The sequence below is a fragment of the Mangifera indica genome, chromosome 3 (assembly GCF_011075055.1).
Source record: "Mangifera indica cultivar Alphonso chromosome 3, CATAS_Mindica_2.1, whole genome shotgun sequence".
In the NCBI taxonomy this organism is placed as follows: Eukaryota; Viridiplantae; Streptophyta; class Magnoliopsida; order Sapindales; family Anacardiaceae; genus Mangifera; species Mangifera indica.
In genome coordinates this window covers 6,848,616-6,870,317 of record NC_058139.1, presented here as the reverse complement: position 1 = coordinate 6,870,317, position 21,702 = coordinate 6,848,616, and the positions used below count along the sequence as shown (strand labels likewise).

Genomic DNA, 21,702 nt, shown 5'->3' with positions numbered 1-21,702 from the left:
TTTCTGCTCACAGACACCCTGCCCATCTATGAATTGTTGCAGGATTTAAGCAGGTACTACAGGCAACTTTGACCGTACCATGCCAATTTCTGCATCTGTAGATAATATTGAGTCATATATATAATTGGCTGATAAAGAGGTTAGTTTACATATTTGTACAGGTTTAACAATTTATTACAGATTATAATATTGTGCCTTAATCAAGTGTTGTCATTGATAAGCAATATGTCAACTGTGAAAGCACATGTAACCGTTGTCATGTAATAGGATAATAATTGCATGTTTGCACACTTATCATCGAATTGTTCATTTAAAATTGCACAGCAAAATTGAAGAAATATTCTAGGCCCATGTTTGATATATTTGCCTTATTACCTAATTTGCCAAAGTGGCATAATCTACCATAGCGTAGCCACGCTAAAAATTTGATACCTCCAGATATAGAAAACTTTATTATGAACTTCCTAATAGATCATTGATGTCGGAACACCATGGTTCCTGAATGCTTAATCTTATATGAGATGAACCAACAATAGTATTTAGAAACATATTTGTAAGTAAGAATCATTTGATTCAAACTCTATTAAAATTGATGAAGAGAAGCACCGGAACCTTAATAGGGAAGCACTTCTTTCCTGGAGTGCAACAGACCACATCATAAACATTTTCACAATCACAATAATATCAATCATAAGAATGAAATACTAGTACATACCTCCATAAGATGACCCATGCCCCGTTCAGTGTATTGCAAGTAGTCCGCATGTTTTTGTTGAGTGCTTAATGTGTCAATTTTGAATCAATAATTTCCCATGTGGGAAATCATTGATTCAAAATTGAGACGTCGAAATAGAATAAGCTATGGTTTTTTTTTTTTTGGCTTTAGTTATGAATAGTTGGTTGAATTTATGGGTTTTTAGCGCGTTTCTTGTGTTAAAGATAATATATTTCTTTGATTTTTAAATTGGAAACAGTTTTGTAAGACCCTGGGTCAATGGGGTCTTTTGACATGCCCGTTTATGAGGTTTTTCTGAGAATATTTTTTATCGCTGTTTTAGTTTTGAAATGAGATTGTTGCACAGGCTCAACTGTTTTGTTATTCGTCAATCAAATGTTTTCTCCAATATATTGTTTCTTTTTAGCAACTATGCCCACAAATTAAGAGAATTCTTTAGCCAAATGTTACTGGATTATAAGTTAAGTACAATTATGGTACAGTTGTTTGACTGGTAATAGAAGGCTGTATCTGTAAAAAAAAATTTGATGTATGCTGCAGTCTGGTTAAAATGTTTGTTTATGTGGGTGGTCTGCATTTGTTTCAGGTATGATTGTTACTTCTGCCCTAATAATTTGGAAGGGATTGATCTGCATCACTGGCAGTGAATCTCCTGTTGTTGTTGTTCTTTCTGGTAGCATGGAACCTGGCTTTAAGAGGGTATGCCAATTTACCTTCTAAACGTATTTATGTTTTGCATAAAGTTCTATGAGAGTTCTGGATTTTTTAGTGTGTTGCAACTCTAGGTGTGGAACTATTATTATATCTATAAACCTGCTTCTGTAAGCAAACGGTAAATGTGGCCATCCTTTTAAATTATCGAGAGAACATGATAGGACATTAATCTTCTGCAGGTTTTATTTTTTGGGCTTTTATATCTATATCACTTGATAGGCTATTTCTAATGTCATATGAATTTATATTCTCATTTTACATTCCTATATCTGTATAATTTATGAAGTTGCTCATCTAACTACAATCATATGGTTTACAGGGGGATATACTGTTCTTACATATGAGTAAAGATCCTATTCGTGCTGGAGAGATTGTTGTTTTTAATGTTGACGTAGGAGCCTGTATACCTTTTATCTTTATTCTCTCTATTTCTTTATCTTCTTAACTGTAATTTCAGTTGTTATTCATGTTATTTGAATTTTCTATTTATTTCAGGGTCGGGAAATTCCAATTGTCCATCGTGTAATTAAGGTAAATGTTTCCTGACCTTATACCGCATATGGTTTTTGATATTGACTCAGTTTGTATACTGTCTATGACTTCTGCACTTGCATGGGTGCATGATTATAATCCTATCTGTCTCTGGTTTAGTGGGTGAAGGCCTCTTTTCTTTTCTTTTATCCTTGAAAGGTCGAGGGCATGCAATATTTCCTGAGAGATGATTTACAAGGCTCATAAATAAGAACTTTTCCATCAAGTTAACTCAATCCATAACATTATGCCTAACTTTATTGGATATCACTATAGAGAATAGGTCCTAAATATGATTTATTGCATAGGCCATGAGATTTTCCCCAGTGCCATGGTTTGCCACTGTTCTGGGATGTTGTTTTGTTGGTTTCATCACCTTTCTTGATGCACTTATTAAATCTTTGGGCCATAATCATAATTAATACTTGCTCATTAATCTCATTGCTGGGATACAGTGGTCGATACACTGATCTTTTCAACTTTCATGTCTCTGGTAGTTCTATAGGATCCCCATTCTTGATATGTTCAATTACTTCACATGGACTCAGATTTCGCTCCTTTGCTAAATAAAGTTTCATCTCAAAAAACGTTTTTGCTTTTTCCTTGTTATAATTTAAAGTGAACTTATGAATGTGAACACATGCTAGTGAATCTTGTTATTTTAATTATAATGTTGGTTCACGAACGACAAGTTGGAGAATTGATGTCCTCACAAAAGATGACATCATCTTGAAATAAATATTTCGTTCTTCTAATTTACAAGGTTATGTTATTCAGTAGATAATATTCTTCCTTTATCAATTTACTTTCACAGGAGATAACAATTATGGGGATGATAGGCTTTTGTATGCTCAAGGTCAACTTTGGCTTCAAAGGAACCATATTATGGGCAGAGCTGTGGGGTAAAATCTCTGATTTTCTGGTATTATCCTTCTTTTTTTCTGGACTACTTGGATATTACAGAGATATCACTGTGTGGCCGGGATGAAAAACAATAGCATGTACTGTGTTTAGCGTATGACATGCACACAGAGGGAGTTGTGAACAGTGTATATTTATGTCATATTTTAATTATGATTTAAGTTGTCTTTTTCTGTGCTTTAATTAGGAGAATAGTATCATGTAGTGTGATGGTACAGTGCATTTTCATATTGGACTGCGGAGAAATGCTTGATAAAAATTTGGTAAAGAAAATAAATTTTGGGTTATTTAGCTAAGTATGACTGGAAGCAACTCATTCAGTAACACCATTGCCTCCCTGACCTTTTTATAATCACCTTGGTGCTTCATTGTGAATTATTTCTCATTGTCAGAAGAGTGAAAGGGCCTTAGAAGATTGTTCTAATGTCTTTGATAGTTTCTCATGTTTTTGCTAGCTTACTTAGTGGTTAGCAGTTAGTCAATTGTGCTGGTGTTTAAAGCCCTTCTATGACTTGAACTGCAACAATAGGATTAGTCAGCACACCCGTTTGCTTTACCATGTTGATTGTCACGGAGAGGTGTTGTGTGCCTTCAACAAGGGTATGGAGAGATATGTAAAACCTTGGTTCTCAAGTGCTTGGTTTATGCTCTCTCTAATATATCTAGTTCCCTTGACATCATGCATATTATCTTAATCCCTCGAATTAGTAGTTGTTTTAGTCAGTCGGAAGAGAGAGATTTCCAGAGATCTTGGGTTTCTAGGTTAGTTTCAAACCTAGCTTGATGTCTTGTGGCCTCTTAAGGACTGCTGGAACCCTCTTTCCTTCAATTAAAGTTTCATTGGTGGGAGAAATTGAAGGGAAATGCTGGTTACTGGTTATATTCTAAACGGAAAAGATATACATACATGTGTGTGAAATATTCTATAGCCATGTTTACTTCATGGGTTGGAATATTAAAGAAAAGAAATACCAGTCTGTGTCTCAAGATATACATAATAAGCCATCGTATTGCTTACAGCTTACATTCTCCGTTTTTCAGGTTCTTGCCTTATGTTAGATGGGTGACTATTATCATGACCGAAAAGCCTATTATCAAGGTAAGATTTCCTGGAAATATACTGTTTCAGGCTTTCAGCTAATTGTCCACAGTATTGCCATCGGAAACAGTAGGTGTGACACCCCTAGGCAAATCTCACATCGGCAAGCTTGTGGCGAGTGAAGTGCTATATATGAGTAAGGCCCCCATTACCAAGTATGACGCGTTTTAAAGCCGTGCGGGCGTAAGGGTTGCCCAAAGCGAACAATATCATGCAGGGGGGCAAGGGCCCAAAGTGTTGGTATCAGAGCCCGGCCCAAGCCTCTGAGGGATGGTGGGGCAAACCTCAGCGAGGACGCTGAGTCCCGTAAGGGGGGGTGTATGTGACACCCTTAGGCAAATCCCACATCGGCAAGCTTGTGGCGAGTGAAGTGCTATATATGAGTAAGGCCCCCATTACCAAAAAGACGCGTTCGTGAGGGACCTGGCCCAAGAGGTCGAGGTGAAGCGAAACAAAACCCCGAAAAGGCTGGGCCGTAAGGGGACAATATCATGCCAGTTGAGTGAGGGCCCACTCGTTTCCACTGCATGACGCGTTTTAAAGCCGTGCGGGCCAAGGGTTGCCCAAAGCGGACAATATCATGCAGGGGGGCAAGGGCCCAAAGTGTTGGTACACTTTTGGGCCCTTGCCCCCCTGCATGATATTGTCCGCTTTGGGCAACCCTTGGCCCGCACGGCTTTAAAACGCGTCATACTTGGTAATGGGGGTCTTACTCATATATAGCACTTCACTCGCCACAAGCTTGCCGATGTGGGATTTGCCTAGGGGTGTCACATACACCCCCCCTTACGGGACTCAGCGTCCTCGCTGAGGTTTGCCCCACCATCCCTCAGAGGCTTGGGCCGGGCTCTGATACCAACACTTTTGGGCCCTTGCCCCCCTGCATGATATTGTCCGCTTTGGGCAACCCTTGGCCCGCACGGCTTTAAAACGCGTCATGCTTGGTAATGGGGGCCTTACTCATATATAGCACTTCACTCGCCACAAGCTTGCCGATGTGAGATTTGCCTAGGGGTGTCACAGTAGGTTAATATTTCAAGTTCATTGGCTAATGTAATGTGCATTATATGCCCTTCTGCCCTCTGGATCCTTGCTTCCAAGTTCTAAATGTTCATGAAAGACATAAAGTGCACTTTGTTCTGTGAACCTTACTTTGATATTCGTTTTTCTGTTCTTGCTTGCAGTATATTCTTATCGGGGTATTGGGATTGCTTGTTTTAACTTCAAAGGACTGAAAGATGGATGGTTCAAGGATATTGTTCCATCGTGAGCAAATGCTGCAACCACCACCACTTTGAATTTGCCATTTTTTCTATCCTTGTACACCAGACCCAAAGAATAGTATAAATTGATCAGATAAATTAAACCATAATAGAAGACTGTGTACATCTGTTTCAGTGACATGCTTTTACCCATCGATTATACATGGGATTTTTGTTCCACACCTACTACTACTTAGTTTCGGGGACTTGTATGTTAAAAATGAAAGTGAAGAAAGTGCACAAAGATCCATCTAGGCTAGGTTCAATCTGGGTTGTCTGAACTCATATCATGCTTTAGACCAAAAGGATTGAGTTTGTTTTTAACAGGTTGAGTTTAAATTGATTCAAATATTTAAGTTTGGTTTGGATAAAATTTAAAATAAAATTATTTTTAAATTGAGTTTGAATTTTAAATTATCTAATGTGTCAATTTTAAATTGGATATTTTGGATTTTTATTAATTTTCAGTCTAACACTTATTTGGGCTTGGCCTCGGAAACCAACCTTCTTCCAAGTGAATAATTTAGTTAAAAGAAATTGTGGCATTCGAATCATCGGTCCAGAAAAAAAAAATTGAGAGCACGAGCCTTGTTTAATTTATAGAATTTTTATTAAAGGAATTTGATTTTTATTTATAAATAATTAAAAAGTAGAAGAATTTTCGTAGAAGCTCATGTTAAAAATCGAATAAATCCAGTATTTTACTACAGTTAAATCTGTTTTACACTATCGGCATGCGATTTCGATTGTAAAAAAAAAAGAATTCGCCAGGGAAGTTAACAACGCAGAGCTCGATAGACTTAAACCCTCCAAAACCCTTCTGTTAAGGAAGGTCGCTTATTTCGCATTGGTTCATCTCCTTTAGCAGAGGTACGATTTCGTGTATTCCCCTTTTTATTCCAGATATGGTCAGTGAATTTTGTTCTATTTTTTTGGTCTAATTATTTGATCCTCTTGTTTATTTATTTAATCTGTCTCGATATAACAAATGTAGCTGTTGTTTCGATATAACAATTACTCGGTTTGAAGGATTTTTTTTTTAAATAATATTATAAGTATCTATTTATTTTAAATATATAAATATTTAAAATAGATTTTGTTTTATCTTTAATTTAAAACTATTTAATCATATGATAACACATATAAATTTGTAAATATTTGTGTATCCAAAAAGTATTCATAATTTTATTTTATTTTATTTTTTGGGTAGAATAAAATTTTGTGCTTTATAGATGAATTGTTATTAATTTACATGAATGCGAATGTTGATGTCTAAGACAATCAACAATTTTTAGCCAAAAATATGGGGTAATTGTTTATGGAAACTCAAATAATTCCTCAGGCTAAATATCTTCTGGTCTATTGCCAAAATAGCCGTTCTCTTAGTTGTAGTTATATATAATTTGAAATATTGAGATGATTAGTAAATGTGAGTTATCTTATTTTAATTTAAAAATAAAATAACGCTCATATTATGATACAATATTTTTTACCTAATTTTGTATTCACTTATCTAATAAGTTGTCCGAAAAGCTATTAAATTTTAGTAAACTTATAAGGAAAACACAGAATTAATTATGAATTCCTTGCAAGACAAATGCGTAAAATTTGAAGTTCTCATCTGTCAAACCAAATTTTTTTTTAATTGGTTTATTAGGACTCTATGTAAACAGTAATTTATCATTTCATTGAAAGTGATACTATCATAAGATATTTTTAATTTGGTAATCACTAATTGGTAATTATATTTCTAATTAATCAATTATGAATTTTGGTATGTTTTTAAACATGATCTTATGAGATATATACGTACATATATATACATATATATACACATATAGACATATATATACATATATACACATATATACACACATAGACATATATATACATATGTATATATATGTATATATATGTCTATATGTGTGTATATACACATATAGACATATATAGACATATATATACATATATACACATATATACACATATAGACATATATAGACATACATATACATATATACACATATAGACATATATATACATATATACACATATAGACATACACACACACACACACACACACACACACACATATATATATATTTAAAAGTGATACTATCATAAGATATTTTTAATTTGGTAATTATATTTCTAATTAATCAATTATGTAATTTTGGTATGTTAGATATAAGGAATAGAATCCAGTTATAATACGTACATATATATATATGTGTGTGTGTACGTATTATAACTGGATTCTATTCCTTATATCTAACATACCAAAATTTTTTATATATATATCTAAAAGTGTGAAAAACATAGCCATTCTAGCTTGATTCTCACAAATTTGACGTTCGATGCAGCATCGTTTGCTAGCTATGTTGGCGAGTCATGTTTCTGTAATATCAAAGAGATTGAAGTTTCTTATGCCAGCCATTTAGTAACTAGCTTTTACCTTTAAATCTAAACAGTAGTAGTAACTTAATAATTCCTTTTCACTTTGCAGGATTTGTTGGGAAGAATATATATTTTGATCTTTGTACTATCAATTTTCACGAATGTGAATGCTGCTTATGGGAAAGCATTTAACGTTGTGAATTATGGAGCGATTGGTGTTGGAAAGTCAAAAGATACCTGGGTAATAAATAAAATATCTTTTCCACCTTTTCATATATACAAATATATAACACTTTTTCATTTACTTCAAAACTGAATGTTTCTGTTTTCAAGAAACAAATTAAACGTTTTTATCAGCAATTTTTTATTTTCGTAATGAAACTTGTGAGTTTCGATTGTTTTGTTTACATCAGCATATATTTAGATTATACTACAAAAATTCTGTAGAATCATTTCCAACTCTGAGAGTTCTCCATTATAGAAAATCTTCACTACATTCATGGTTTTATCCATGGCGTACCGCGGATCGAGCCTTCAACTCTCTCTTAAACCACGTGCTTTTGACTACTATGTGAATGTGATGAATATGGGGGCTGCTGGTGATGGAAAAACAGATGATTCACAGGTAAATTCTTTTGTCTCCATCTTATATATTTCCTGTCCTAATGATTTATTCAAGTTTTAAAAATATAAACCCTGAATTTATTTATGGTGTAAAGGCTTTTTTGAAAGCATGGGCAGCTGTTTGTGGAGCACGGAAATCTGAACCACTTCTGGTTATACCACGTGGGAAAACATTCCTTTTGTACCCGATTACGTTTCGGGGTCCATGCTCATCCTCATCCGTTAATATTCAGGTTTTGTGAAAAAAGTTTTCAAAGTTTGTTACTATTTCAGTTTAAGATTATTATAAAAAATTAATTTTATAAATAATTTGTGTCGCTATCATGGTATCGCAGATTTGGGGAAATATTGTGGCACCAGAATATTCAGCTTGGAAGGGAAAAGATGTGCAAACCTGGCTTCTTTTTGATAGCATAAACTGGCTTAAAATTAATGGAAACGGGCAAATTGATGGACGCGGTGAAAGCTGGTGGAAGAATGCTTATAGTCCTTATAATAGACCCTCCGTAAGAACGATTATTTATCTGATGTATATTTTCAATTAAAGAAGAACAATTATGTTAACCTTTTATGATAAAATGCAGTCAGTACTAAATCATTTTGGCGATTTTGCTAGGCTTTGACATTTAACAATTGCAATAACCTGCGTGTGAACGGATTGCATCACGTCAACAGCCAACGGAACCATATTAGTGTAACTGGTAGCAAGAGTGTAGTCCTTTCTCATTTAACTATCACTGCTCCTGATAGCAGCCCCAACACCGATGGCATCGATCTCGACCAGTCAAGCAATGTTATTGTAAAAGACTGCACCATTGGAACTGGTATTCTCTGATTCTGTATATTAATAATATGCCATTACAACTTTTTTCACTTTATTTCTCTCCATTATACTGCAGGTGATGACTGTATTGCAGTTGGTACTGAATCTTTCAACTTCATCTTTAATCGTATCACATGTGGGCCAGGTCATGGCATAAGGTTTTTGATGTCAATAAGCTAAACCCAAATTTCTATAATATTCACCTGCTCATATAATTAGTTTGATTTTATTTTTTCTAGTATTGGAAGTTTGGGAGCACGTGGAACTTTTGCTAGAGTTAAAAACATTCAAGTCTACGACTCTATCTTCAAAGGGACTACTAATGGTGTAAGGATAAAAACATGGCAGGTAAAGAAGAAAAATCAATAATAAGCCCTAAACGAATTGATTGATTTATGTGTGCAAGTAACTTTTCCAGGGAGGATCTGGGTTTGCCAAGAACATTACCTTTGACAAAATTCACCTTGAGTCAGTTCAGAACCCTATTATCATAGACCAATATTATTGTCCATATGGAAACTGCCAAAATCAGGTATATCATCAGTCCAAAACGATGCTAAGTTTGATTATTACTTTAGCTCTTAACCATGCATTCATTTGTTTCATTGATAGACGTCAGCTGTTAGACTAAGCGATATCACGTACCATCGTTTCCGGGGGACTTCAGTTTATCCTGATGCAGTTATATTGAGTTGCAGCCATACTACTGGTTGTTACAATGTTAGAGTTAGAGACGTTAAAATACAGAATTCTAAGCGTGGAGTTGTTAGCAAAGCTTCATGCATCAACGCTTACGGAGACTCTCTTAATTCTTACCCGGCTGTAGATTGTCTTAAACGTTAATAAATGTAAAGCTACATTGTTCAAATCAATTTACGTCGTGGTAGTTATGTAATCCTTTAACTTTTTCCAATGTTTTTGAATAAAAATACATAAAGATCGTAAGATCCTTAAAAAAATCAGTTAGGTGAAGACCAGGAGACGATCTTGTGAAATTTTATGGATGACGGTGAAAGTGATAGTCTTTTTGTATGGTAAACCTTTCCAGATTTGGCTGCACGCCAGCCAATTACAGATTACAGTGACCTTATAATGGCCAAGTTTGGCACAAAATTTATTCAGTTGCTTAAAATAAGAATCCACGCATCTTGTGTATCCCCCTCTTCTACTCCTTTGTTTGACAATATACGAATTTACGGATTGTGAATTGTGGATTCTCCTCTCCTGGGCTATCTGCAGCCATGAGGGATAAGACAGGTTCCAACCAATTGTTATATTAAGCAATAATTTATCGGATTCACTATCCGAGTTTAGGAAATGGGACTAATATAGAATAGATTATTGAAATTGAAACCTATCAAAGATTTACCAAACCTTAAAGTCAGCAAAATTATAACATGTGAGGTGTATCAAGTCATTTTGTAAACTTTCGTTGGCATATTAAAACAAATTAGAATTTTCCAAAATTAGAATTTTCCAATGCACGCAACTTCAAGTATTTTTATAAAAAGAAAAACAGATATTTTCACTCCTTAAATAACAAACATTTTAATTTTAAGTGATCACAAACTTAAAAAAATTAATCAATTAATTTTATCCATTTCCAACACGATTTTCTGTATGTTTTCAATCAAGTAGTAAAAAATCCAATTATTATGGTGTAAATTAATTTTACATTTATTGGTAATTTGAGCTATAAATTCACATGAACACTACAATTAACACTTAGCTTGCCCTTCCTTTAATACTTTAGCAGCAAACTTCATCACTTTATTCTTCATCTTTTCTACTGATATAGAAATATGTTGGTAAGCTTTCTCAATAGGCTTCAAACTTGCATATATACATATGCATGTATAAATAAATGTAACACTTTTTCATTTACTTCAAAACTGACTGTTTCTGTTTTCAAAAAACAAATTAAACGTTTTTATCAGCAATTTTTTTTCGTAATGAAACTCGTGAGTTTTCGATTGTTTTGTTTACATCAGCATATATTGAAATTATACTACAAAAATTCTGTAGAATCATTTCCAAGTCTGACATTTCTACATTACAGAAAATCTTCACTACATTCATGGTTTTATCCATGGCACACTGCGGATCGAGCCTTCAACTCTCTCTTAAACCACGTGCTTTTGAATACTCCGTGAATGTGATGAATATGGGGGCTGTTGGTGATGGCACAACAGATGATTCACAAGTAAATTCTTTTGTCTCCATCTTATTTATTTCCTTTCCTAATGATTTATTCAAGTTTTAAAAATATAAACACTGAATTTATTTATGGTGTAAAGGCTTTCTTGAAAGCATGGGCAGCTGTTTGTGGAGCACAGAAATCTGAACCACTTCTGGTTATACCAGGTGGGAAAACATTCCTTTTGTACCCAGTTACGTTTCGAGGTCCATGCTCGTCCTCATCAGTTAATATTCAGGTAAATTGAACATTTGTGAAAAAAAATTTCAAAGTTTGTTACTATTTCGGCTTAAGATTATTATGAAAAATTAATTTTATAAATAATTTGTGTTGTTATCATGGTATCGCAGATTTGGGGAAATATTCTGGCACCGGAATATTCAGCTTGGAAAGGAAAAGATGTGCAAACCTGGCTTCTTTTTGATAGCATAAACTGGCTTAAAATTGATGGAAACGGGCAAATTGATGGACGCGGTGAAAGCTGGTGGAAGAATGCTTATAGTCCTTATAATAGACCCTCCGTAAGAACAATTATTAATCTGACGTATATTTTCAATTAAAGAAGAACAATAATGTTAACCTTTTATGATAAAATGCAGTCAGTACTAAATCATTTTGGCGATTTTGCTAGGCTTTGACATTTAACAATTGCAATAACCTGCGTGTGAATGGATTGCATCACGTCAACAGCCAACGGAACCATATTACTGTAACTGGTAGCAAGAGTGTAGTCCTTTCTCAATTAACTATCACTGCTCCTGATAGCAGCCCCAACACCGATGGCATCGATCTCGACCAGTCAAGCAATGTTATTGTAAAAGACTGCACCATTGGAACTGGTATTCTCTGATTCTGTATGTTAATAATATGCCATTACAACTTTTTTAACTTAATTTCTCTTCATTTTACTGCAGGTGATGACTGTATTGCAGTTGGTACTGAATCCTTCAACTTCACCTTTAATCGTATCACATGTGGGCCAGGCCATGGCATAAGGTTTTTGATGTCAATAAGCTAAACCCAAATTTCTATAATATTCATCTGCACATATAATTAGTTTGATTTTATTTTTTCTAGTATTGGAAGTTTGGGAGCACGTGGAACTTCTGCTAGAGTTCAAAACATACTAGTCTACGACTCTATCTTCAAAGGGACTACTAATGGTGTAAGGATAAAAACATGGCAGGTAAAGAAGAAAATTCAATAATAAACCCTAAACGAATTGATTTATTTATGTGTGCAAGTAACTTTTCCAGGGAGGATCTGGGTCTGCCAAGAACATTACCTTTGACAAAATTCGCCTGGAGTCAGTTCAGAACCCTATTATCATAGACCAATATTATTGTCCACATAGAAACTGCCAAAATCAGGTATAACATCAGTCCAAAACGATGCTAAGTTTGATTATTACTTTAGCTCTTAACCATGCATTCATTTGTTTCAATGATAGACGTCAGCTGTTAGACTAAGCGATATCACGTACCATAATTTCCGGGGGACTTCAGTTTATCCTGATGCAGTTATATTGAGTTGCAGCCATACTACCGGTTGTTACAATGTTAGAGTTAGCGACGTTAAAATACAGAATTCAAAGTCTGGAGTTGTTAGCGAAGCCTCATGTATCAACGCTTACGGAGACTCTCTTAATTCTTACCCGGCTGTAGATTGTCTTAAACGTTAATAAATGTAAAGCTAAATTATTCAAATCAATTTATATCGTGATAGTTTTATAGTCCTTTAACTTTTTCAATGTTTTTGAATAGAAAAAACATAAAGATCATTAGATCCTTAAAAAGCTCAGTCAGGCGCAGACCAGGAGACGATCCTGTGAAAGCGTATGGATGACAGCGAAAGTGATAATCTTTTTGTGTGGTCCACTTTTCCAGATTTGGCTGCACGCCAGCCATATTTAGTCAGTTGCCTAAAATAAGAATCCACGCAGCCTCTTCTACCTCCTTTGTTTGACAATATACGAATTTATGGATTGTGAATTGTGGATTTTCCTCCCCCGGGGCTATCTGCAGCCATGAGGGATAAGGCAGGTTCCATCTAAGTGTCTTATTAAGCAACAATTTATTGGATTCACTATCAAGTTTAGGTGATGGGACTAATGTAGAATAGATTATTGAAATTGAAACCTATCAAAGATTCACCAAACTATAAAGCCAAGATTATAACATGTGAGGTGTATCAAGTCTTTTTGTAAACTTTCGTTGGGACAGTAAACAAATTAGAAATTTCCAAAATTAGAATTTTCCAATACACGCAACTTTAATTACTCTTATTTTATTTTTATAAAAGGAAAAATAGATATTTTCACGTCTCAAATAACAAACATTTTAACTTTAAATGATCATAAACTAAAAAATTTTTAATATCTCTAATCGATATAAAATTATTTATAATTTTAATTATTAAAATTCAAACTAATCAACATCAATAATCTTGAAATGTGACATAAAATTATAATATACAACCGTGTGATCATAAATAATGTTATCTCTTCATTAGTGTTTTTTATAATTTTTCTTTATAACTTTTATAATTTATTAAAAAAAGAAAAAATCCCATTTTTTTTAATCTTTATATTTCAAAGAGAATAACTTGTAATAAAGTTATTAACTTTTAATTAAGTTTGTATATCTCAATATTTTCTTAAGTTTATTTAAAAACTGTACAATTTTTACGAAATTATGTAGGGTTCATCACACACTACCACACCAGCCCTTGCTCTAACATAAGATTTAGAAACACTAAAAACGTTCATAGAAAATGTTACATAATTCCAATTTCAAAACAAAATTTTATTGCCATTCAACAGGGATATCCCATGCTGTTATTCCAAAGAGTAACACAAAATTATGTACAAATAATATGTATAATTTCATATATAAATAATAACATATCATCATATAATTTGATATTTTTAAATTAAAAATAAAATAACATAAAGTTATATATATAATTTTATTATATTGGAAATCCTCCCCAATATTTGGGGTAGGTAATACTAAGGATGAGAATGGGGAGGGGGTAGAGAGTGGATCTCAATCCCCGTAGGAAATGTTAATTCCCGTCCTCATTACGGGAATGAAAATGATTCTCCATCCCCTCTCCATTCTCGCAGGGAAAAATTCCCCTCGTACTTGCAAAAAAAATCTCTTTTTTATACCTTTTAAATACAATATAAATATATTAAATAACAAAATTGAGTAAAATTAAAATTAATCTACTATTTCAAATATCACAAATATAATATATTAACTATTTTAATATATATAACAAAAACCTAAATAAATTTGAAAAACATAAATAATTTAAAATTATAAAAATATATTAATATTTTAAATAAATATATTAATATAAAGGGATGGGGAGAGGAAGGGAGGCGGGGAGGTGACACATATCCCTATCCTCGACTGCGGGAATTTTTTTCATCTCCATCTCAATCTCATTTTTTGTTTTTATCAGAGAATTTTCTTCTCATTAAGATTGTAACTTTTAAAGTCAGACCCAAATTATCATCCTTAGGTAATACTTTATTTCAATAACACTTTTAAATAACTTTTTCATTTCATATCCGGCCCTGGCCCGATACCGTCACTAACATTTTGGTGCAAACTTGGAATGCCAAAAATTTACTAAAACATTCTCTACAACTAAAGTGTAATTAAACCACAAGAAATTATCATCCTTAAATAATATTATATATATTTATTTTAATTATATAAATATATATATATATATATATTTATATATTATTATATAATTAAATATTATTATATTATTAATTTATAATAATAAATTATATAATAATATATATAAATGTGAATATACCAAAATAAATAAGCCTAGTTTTATTGTTATCATCCTCTGGAGTCTTGTTTAGCCACTAAGCTTCATCTTCATGTTCCAGTGGCGTTCAATTTTCCACGTGACCCCCATCTTCTGAAGCCACATCACACACACGTGAAGCAAATATCTAACTTATGACAGAAATCCTCCCAAATTACAGCCATCAATTCAGAAACAACGGAGGGATATAATAGTAATTCGATTTTTGAATTCACTAAAAACGAAATTTTAATTTCGGTCTAGGAAGTTAATCCGTGTTTCCTATTCATGGCGCTTCTGGTTCCCGGCGGGTGCGCACGTTTAAGCTTCTCACGCCCGGCGCACGGTAGCCGTGCGACTGTCATAGTTGCTACTCTATCCCCTCCTAGACGTGACACTGTGGACTGGGTGGAGGCTACTGCGAGCTTCTTTGAACGTGACTCCAGACCCATCATGTTATATGACGGTAAAATTCTATTTTCTGGCTAAAATGTTGATTCCCTTCAAGTGTTTGCTAATTTTCCGATAAGAATTATTATTTTTCTTTTTTCTCTTTTTGTTGTGCAGATATGCAGTGATTCAGTATATTGTTTTAGAATTTGATTAGTAAAATGAACAAGCTTAATTCGTTTTTGAAAATGGGTTGATGATAAATTTATTAATTTACGGTTTTTGTTTGATTCAACAGGTGTTTGCAACTTGTGTAATGGAGGTGTGAGGTTTGTTCGTGACATTGATCGAAATGGGTCAGTGACTACTTCCTACCTGTGCATTTCTTTTTTATTTTTTTCTTTTATCATAATTAAGCTATCTATACACTTGAAATAATTGGTGGTTTCAATTTCATCATACGTTGATATTTCATGGGTGTTTTAGATAATAATTGTGGATTTCGCATCTTATGTTAAAGTAAATTTGTATCCTCAATTTAGATGGTTCACAGTCATTGGATGAATTTAATTCTATATAGTGGAGGTCAGTAACAGTATTAGAAGTTGGATGGATCAAAATTATGTGTTGGCAATGATGAGCAGGATTTTGATTAATATGTACACTTTACCTTCTATTGTTTTTTAACGACTTTTTATTGGTAAAATTTGTCTTACTTTGTAGTTTAATCTTTCAGCTGTAAAGATGTATACATCTATTATATGACCTGTATGAGGAAGATGATCAAAATAATGATTTTCATAGGACAAATATGTAGCGAGTCTTTGTTTTGTATATTTGGATGTTTCTTGGGCATAAATTTCTGTTATTGTGTCGCTAGAGTGTTCCTTACTAAAGTCTATTCTGTTTCCACTTTTTACTCAAAATTGACAGGAGAATCAGGTATGAAGCACTCCAAAGTGAAGCAGGCAAAAATTTACTGAGGAGGTCAGGAAGAGCTCCTGATGATATTTCGAGTGTTGTACTCGTTGAAAAGGACAGGTATAAATATACACGTTCAGACCATTGTAAAGATTTTTGTTAAATTGGTTTGAACTCCATAGCCCAGCAGCTGTTTTTAAATTTACCTTTTGAGCTTCATTTTTCCTTTTTGCTATACATAGTCTTTGAGGTTCTAAATATAATTCAGAATACATTTTGTGTGAGGGTAGTAGAGATAGAGAAAAGGATGAATACTCTGTCTACTTGTCAATTAAATGAAATTCTGTCTTTCTGAAAATTATAAAAAGAAATAGGATTGCACATATTATCTGCTAATTAATTATTTGTTTTTAGGTCATATATCAAGTCAGATGCTGTTCTCAAGATAATGGAATATGTGGACTTACCTTTCCCTCAGCTTGCTTTTTTACTTCGGATTGTACCTCTGTAAGGATCATGCTTTTTGTTTCTTTATTCTATCTTGCTGTTTTTTCAGTTATGTAAACAATGAAGCATCCAGAGTTTATTCTTCCTCATATGGATGTTTGCAGGTTTGCGAGAGATTTTGTATATGACAACATTGCAAACAATCGGTACACGATTTTTGGTCGTTCAGACTCGTGTGAGTTATATGACAATTAAGTTAATGGATGGTTGTTGTTAGAAATAATTGTATATTGGAAACCCCAGAAGTGAGAGTTCTTGATTGGTTAACCAATTCTTGTTCTGGTGGAAATAAAATAATCATTACATATAAATAAATAGAAATATCTTTGGTATAAATTGTTCGTTGTAGCTCCACATTAGCTTGTCATTGACTCATGGATTGTTACCAGTTTTATTCTTCACTGTCCTTGTATTAATTGATAATTAGGTGTAGAAAATGGAGAAATTCAATTCTTAGTGATTGCATAATTTAACGTGGTAATAACTTATCTGTAGAAGCAACTGTTTATGAACAGGTACTTCCCTCGCCCTCTAACACTAATTATGAAGTAGTTAAGCAAATAAATCATCTCCTTTTTTTTTTTTTTTAAACAACATTTTATGTGGTAGCTTAGTTCTTAAATAAATGGAGACAGCATTTAGTTCATTTTTTCAATCTTATAAAACAGCCTCCTGCTAAAGAAACACATTGCTCGTCTTTTGCACGGCCATATTACATAGAAAACAACATGCAAGGCTTGCAAGCCCTACTCAACAAAAGTGCAACTCAGTTTTAATAGATCAGAAGAACTTAAGATCAGTATCAAGTTTTTTCATTGATATGAACGCATAAATTTCTTTCATAATACTTAGGAAATTAATAAAACATGAGATATACAAAGGAATGTTGCCGGCATATTTATGTTGCCCTTTCGCTACATTGAACAAAATTTTTTAACGAAGTGTAGATACCTAAAAATTATCTAGTGAATATCTGTACTTCCTTATTCAGCAAATGTATGATGAAGGGTAGAGTATAGTCCTATCTTTGTTGCTTTGAAGAGTTTGCAATTCAAATGATGCAGGAATAATTCTGTTGATTGGAGTCCTGGAATGGCATTCCCTTGCTTTTGTAAATATTTGTCTACCCAATCAGCCCTGTATATACTCAGCCGCTCAAAATTTTCACCAAGCCACTCAATGATCTGCCGAATCGGAAAAAGTCAGCCAGAGTTGGGCTCTTAAGGTGGTGAAAATTTCAGTTAATTCTGAAAGAAGAAAAGTTTAGTTCTGGTATACCCGGCTACAAAAGTTACTAAAGCTGTAACCCACAACAGCTTTTGATAGAACTTGTACTTCGGTTTCCTGTGCTTGACATCATGTCCTGCTGCAATATATTTGGAGCTTACATATCCATATTGAGGGCGGAGAAGAAAAATAAAGCCAAGAAGAAACCCAGCAATAAATCCTCCTATATGTGCTGAATTATCCACACCAGGTACAAATCCAACAGCCAAATTCAGGGCTATAACTATCCCAAGAATTGTGAAGGCAATACACTGAACAAACAAGAAAACGAAGTCAGACTCCATCTCATTATAAGTTTTGCTGAAGAATAGACATTTCAAATAGGTCATACTGATAGAATACAACTCATTTCTCTATGGAAAAGGTTTTTGACAGGTTTTGAAGAAAAGCATTTACCTTTTTTGAGTAAATTGTCCAGTTTGTGATAAGGTCTGAAAGCATGGCTCCCAGCAGTCCAAAGAGGGCACCTGAAGCACCCACTGAAACAGTTTCTCTTCTTACTTCTTTATGAAGACAAGACAAGAGACTTCCGCCGAACCCAGAAAGCACATACAGAGGTCCAATTCTTACTGCCATGAATATTCAACAACAATGTTTAAGGTTAGTAGAAAATTTTTTTCCATACAACACCTCAGTTTTTTGACATTTAGATACCAATAACCTCTTACAAAATCCGAATTCGCCTTCAAGTCTGACACCGGTAACCAGAAGACTCAACATATTAACAAGTAAATGAACCACTCCAGCATGAAGCCAAATGCAAGAAAAAAGTCTCCATACTTCACCATCCTCCACTAGCTTCCGATCAAGGCCACCCATAACTTTAAGCCTGGAAAGAAATATATATTGAAAAATCTCTCCGTTTACCATTAACACAAATGAATCCGAAAATTTCAGAGATGAATAGTTTTCTTACGTTCGGATTGAAGGACCAAAGAAATAATTTTCAGTCAATGGTTGAAACGAAAACCTCCCCAGTGGATCATATAATATACAATTTTCTGGTCCAGTAGTCTCTGGACAATTATTGACATACATTGTGTAACCAAACATGACAACACAAACCATATAAATGAGAGGGACGAGCCATGTGCACCATGTCTCTGAAGCATATGGCTGACTGGCCATAGCGGCTGGGCAGAGGCTCTGACGACGACAAACAGTTTCCGACAGAGAGAAGAGAGGGTGATGGGATTTGGGTGGCAAAGAGAAAATCTTGCCCGGTTTGTAGAATGGCAGCTATTTTAAGGGAGAAAAATATATATTCTAAATGTTTAAGTTAGATGGTTTTTTGGGTAAATAGTTTTCAGTACGTTGAGTTGAGACAGATTATCATATAGAATCGTTTCATTAAGCATAGAAATCCCTGCCCTCCGCTTTTTAAGAAGAGTAAAACCTGGATTTCAGACCATTTGATATCTCTAATTAAATTATTCTTATGATTTAATTATCAAGATCTTAACTTTACATTCCAACAAATATGTCATCTTATCGTCTGGCTGATACATCAATATTTAATTTTTAATATTTTTATTTAATAGAGAATTTTAACCCAAAAAAATATATATTTAAATTTTTTTAAACTTCCTTTTTCACTTAATTTCAACTCAAAATTACTGATATATCCTCCGAAAAATCATTTTACAATCTAAATTCCTAAATTAAAAATATTAAATATGAAAATATTCCGTTTACAAAGCGACAAACTACAAAGTGTTCGAGATTGGCATCTGGTTCTTAAATGTCAATAATTATATTCCTGACAAAATTCTCACATTTGACCTTCAGGAACCCGTTTAATTTCAGAGAAATACCATTCAATCCCCCTAAAATGAAATACCTGCAAAGTCTCGTATCCATGAAACATTAATCAAAGAACAACAATAAGGCAAAACAAGTAAAAACTCGTCTTGTTACATTATTCAGGCGGATGCCGAGGCGCCATGGCATTCATCAAATCCATACCAGACGCCATTAGGAATCCAAGTGTTGTAGTAGAAAGTAACAGACTTGGTATAATAGCCATAAACCGTCACAGAATCCGGCTTCCAGCCATCGTATCCGGTCCTGTAGAGATACAGATAACAGATCTGGTATGTACACGGACCGTATAATGTATATGTATCTGTCGAACACCTCTCAAATGTTCCTGAATACGGATCATCTAACCTCGGTGCATACACCTGATCATCATCCAACAATCACAAGCTCTTCAATTTAATTATGATTACACATTATTTGATCAAATAATCCCTCTTTTCAAAAGTTGTATTGTGATTGAATATAGAGTTTATAATTGAATAAGAAAAAAATTTTGATATAATTCATGCATATTCCCAAATTAAAGTACTTTTTTTTAATTTTCTCCTGACTAAACTAATTTAATCTATTCTAAATGGCAGTATTAATCTAATCTCTCCTGCTTTTAATCTATCTACAACTTGTAAATTGTTGAAATTTATATTTTTGCTCCCACTGAAACAAAATTATGTTGAGAGCATTTAGATGGAAAACCTGGTTGCCATAAGCATCGCCAAAAGCAAGGCTGACATGATCGCGAGTATATGTGGTGGAAGAACAGCTTGTTTTTATCGATACTGAGTAAGAGCATTTGCCTGCAGCCTGTTAAAAGATATACAAAAAATAATCACATCAAAAGATCTTTTACCCCTTTAAGATTCAACAAAGAATCGATTTTTTTTTGTTTTAAAAGATAAGAAATTACCTGGGTTGCATTGATTTTGAAGGATGTATGAGGCTGAGGCCGATGAAGAACAACAGATTTGGCTTCTGATAAGTTCAAAATGTAAACCAAAAGTAGCAGAAAAGCTCCGGCTTTGATCATTTTCTGCACAAACCGCTGAGTGTGAGAGAGAGAGAAAGTCAGAGAGTGAGTGATGACTAGGAATTTCGGCGGCTGAAAATAAATTGTTGTTAAAGAAGTTTCTAGTGAAACAGGGTTAAATCAGTCTTTTCGTAGAAAGGTTTTCATACAACTTTATTAGAACGGGTCACACGCTTTGTAGATAAGTATCCTGTTACACATCATACACATTTTATAATAGGGTACCATATAAATAAAAATATATATATTATAAAATATATTAAATTAAAATGATGTAATAGATATATTATATAATATAATATATATTTTATAATATAATATGAATATTATCATATGATATATATTATTAATAAAGATTAATATATTTAAAAAATAATAATATAATAAAAATATATATTAAATATTTTTAAATTTTTAATTATTTAATTAGATAATTATCATATAATTTGATATTTTATTTTTAATTTAAAATTATGTAATTATATTATCTTAAAACTATATATATGTGTGTGTGCATATACGCACATATAAGAGAGAATTTCAATAGTATAAACAATCTTTTTAGCTCCTTGAATCCCAATAGCAAATTTACTTATTATTACTGTGAATTAAGC

The 21,702-nt window shown here is 33.4% G+C and overlaps 5 protein-coding genes, 1 long non-coding RNA gene and 1 pseudogene across 8 annotated transcripts; 5 read left to right on the top strand and 2 right to left on the bottom strand.

The window, feature by feature from the left end:
- The first annotated feature begins 1,281 nt into the window (after positions 1 to 1,281).
- On the top strand, positions 1,282 to 5,443 carry LOC123210945 (annotated as a pseudogene).
- Positions 5,444 to 7,527: 2,084 nt separating this feature from the next.
- Positions 7,528 to 13,259, top strand: LOC123211928 (probable polygalacturonase At3g15720). Of its 2 annotated transcripts, none has more exons than XM_044630908.1 (11): positions 7,528 to 7,662; positions 7,770 to 7,901; positions 8,142 to 8,285; positions 8,380 to 8,517; positions 8,620 to 8,790; positions 8,901 to 9,108; positions 9,184 to 9,265; positions 9,347 to 9,434; positions 9,526 to 9,639; positions 9,720 to 9,955; positions 13,068 to 13,259. In XM_044630908.1, the coding sequence occupies exons 1-10, from the start codon at positions 7,621 to 7,623 to the stop codon at positions 9,948 to 9,950; spliced, it is 1,350 nt and encodes a 449-aa protein (XP_044486843.1). In that variant the 5' UTR covers positions 7,528 to 7,620; the 3' UTR covers positions 9,951 to 9,955; positions 13,068 to 13,259. The 2 variants fall into 2 exon arrangements, with proteins under 2 accessions (XP_044486843.1, XP_044486842.1); XM_044630907.1 differs by having other exon boundaries at positions 9,347 to 9,455.
- Positions 10,756 to 13,039, top strand: LOC123211929 (probable polygalacturonase At3g15720). Of its 2 annotated transcripts, none has more exons than XM_044630910.1 (9): positions 10,756 to 10,915; positions 11,167 to 11,310; positions 11,405 to 11,542; positions 11,655 to 11,825; positions 11,936 to 12,143; positions 12,219 to 12,300; positions 12,382 to 12,490; positions 12,561 to 12,674; positions 12,755 to 13,039. In XM_044630910.1, the coding sequence occupies exons 1-9, from the start codon at positions 10,910 to 10,912 to the stop codon at positions 12,983 to 12,985; spliced, it is 1,203 nt and encodes a 400-aa protein (XP_044486845.1). In that variant the 5' UTR covers positions 10,756 to 10,909; the 3' UTR covers positions 12,986 to 13,039. The 2 variants fall into 2 exon arrangements, with proteins under 2 accessions (XP_044486845.1, XP_044486844.1); XM_044630909.1 differs by lacking the exon at positions 10,756 to 10,915 and adding an exon at positions 10,938 to 11,068.
- A 1,905-nt stretch (positions 13,260 to 15,164) lies between the features above and the next one.
- On the top strand, positions 15,165 to 17,292 carry LOC123211508 (DCC family protein At1g52590, chloroplastic). Its single transcript, XM_044630280.1, has 5 exons — positions 15,165 to 15,604; positions 15,827 to 15,884; positions 16,462 to 16,569; positions 16,864 to 16,956; positions 17,061 to 17,292. Exons 1-5 carry the CDS (start codon positions 15,427 to 15,429, stop codon positions 17,149 to 17,151), a joined length of 528 nt encoding a protein of 175 aa, XP_044486215.1. The 5' UTR covers positions 15,165 to 15,426; the 3' UTR covers positions 17,152 to 17,292.
- Positions 17,293 to 17,732: 440 nt separating this feature from the next.
- LOC123211510 (RHOMBOID-like protein 5) lies at positions 17,733 to 18,819 on the bottom strand. Its single transcript, XM_044630282.1, has 3 exons — positions 18,640 to 18,819; positions 18,235 to 18,494; positions 17,733 to 18,140 (listed from the first exon to the last, which is right to left on the bottom strand). Exons 1-3 carry the CDS (start codon positions 18,817 to 18,819, stop codon positions 18,104 to 18,106), a joined length of 477 nt encoding a protein of 158 aa, XP_044486217.1. The 3' UTR covers positions 17,733 to 18,103.
- Positions 18,702 to 19,693, top strand: LOC123211511. Its single transcript, XR_006501423.1, has 2 exons — positions 18,702 to 18,843; positions 18,934 to 19,693. It is a non-coding gene; the product is annotated as an uncharacterized LOC123211511 (long non-coding RNA).
- Positions 19,694 to 19,974: 281 nt separating this feature from the next.
- On the bottom strand, positions 19,975 to 21,175 carry LOC123211509 (embryo-specific protein ATS3B-like). The gene is made up of 3 exons (XM_044630281.1): positions 20,969 to 21,175; positions 20,758 to 20,865; positions 19,975 to 20,426 (listed from the first exon to the last, which is right to left on the bottom strand). The coding sequence occupies exons 1-3, from the start codon at positions 21,086 to 21,088 to the stop codon at positions 20,166 to 20,168; spliced, it is 489 nt and encodes a 162-aa protein (XP_044486216.1). The 5' UTR covers positions 21,089 to 21,175; the 3' UTR covers positions 19,975 to 20,165.
- Positions 21,176 to 21,702: the final 527 nt, after the last annotated feature.

Excerpts from the sequence above, each read along its gene's own strand:
- LOC123211928 (XM_044630907.1), top strand. The coding sequence starts at position 7,621 with ATGCAGCATCGTTTGCTAGCTATGTTGGCGAGTCATGTTTCT. Across the intron at positions 7,902-8,141 it reads GAAAGTCAAAAGATACCTGG|AAAATCTTCACTACATTCAT; the intron begins GTAATAAATAAA and ends TCTCCATTATAG. Across the intron at positions 9,640-9,719 it reads ATGGAAACTGCCAAAATCAG|ACGTCAGCTGTTAGACTAAG; the intron begins GTATATCATCAG and ends TTTCATTGATAG.
- LOC123211929 (XM_044630909.1), top strand. Across the intron at positions 12,144-12,218 it reads AGACTGCACCATTGGAACTG|GTGATGACTGTATTGCAGTT; the intron begins GTATTCTCTGAT and ends ATTTTACTGCAG. Across the intron at positions 12,675-12,754 it reads ATAGAAACTGCCAAAATCAG|ACGTCAGCTGTTAGACTAAG; the intron begins GTATAACATCAG and ends TTTCAATGATAG.
- LOC123211508 (XM_044630280.1), top strand. The coding sequence starts at position 15,427 with ATGGCGCTTCTGGTTCCCGGCGGGTGCGCACGTTTAAGCTTCTCACGC. Across the intron at positions 15,605-15,826 it reads ACCCATCATGTTATATGACG|GTGTTTGCAACTTGTGTAAT; the intron begins GTAAAATTCTAT and ends TTGATTCAACAG. Across the intron at positions 16,957-17,060 it reads TTACTTCGGATTGTACCTCT|GTTTGCGAGAGATTTTGTAT; the intron begins GTAAGGATCATG and ends GGATGTTTGCAG.
- LOC123211510 (XM_044630282.1), bottom strand. The coding sequence starts at position 18,819 with ATGGCAGTAAGAATTGGACCTCTGTATGTGCTTTCTGGGTTCGGCGGA. Across the intron at positions 18,495-18,639 it reads GGACAATTTACTCAAAAAAG|TGTATTGCCTTCACAATTCT; the intron begins GTAAATGCTTTT and ends TTGTTTGTTCAG. Across the intron at positions 18,141-18,234 it reads TTAGTAACTTTTGTAGCCGG|ATCATTGAGTGGCTTGGTGA; the intron begins GTATACCAGAAC and ends CCGATTCGGCAG.
- LOC123211509 (XM_044630281.1), bottom strand. The coding sequence starts at position 21,088 with ATGATCAAAGCCGGAGCTTTTCTGCTACTTTTGGTTTACATTTTGAAC. Across the intron at positions 20,866-20,968 it reads TCAAAATCAATGCAACCCAG|GCTGCAGGCAAATGCTCTTA; the intron begins GTAATTTCTTAT and ends ATCTTTTAACAG. Across the intron at positions 20,427-20,757 it reads GCGATGCTTATGGCAACCAG|GTGTATGCACCGAGGTTAGA; the intron begins GTTTTCCATCTA and ends GATGATGATCAG.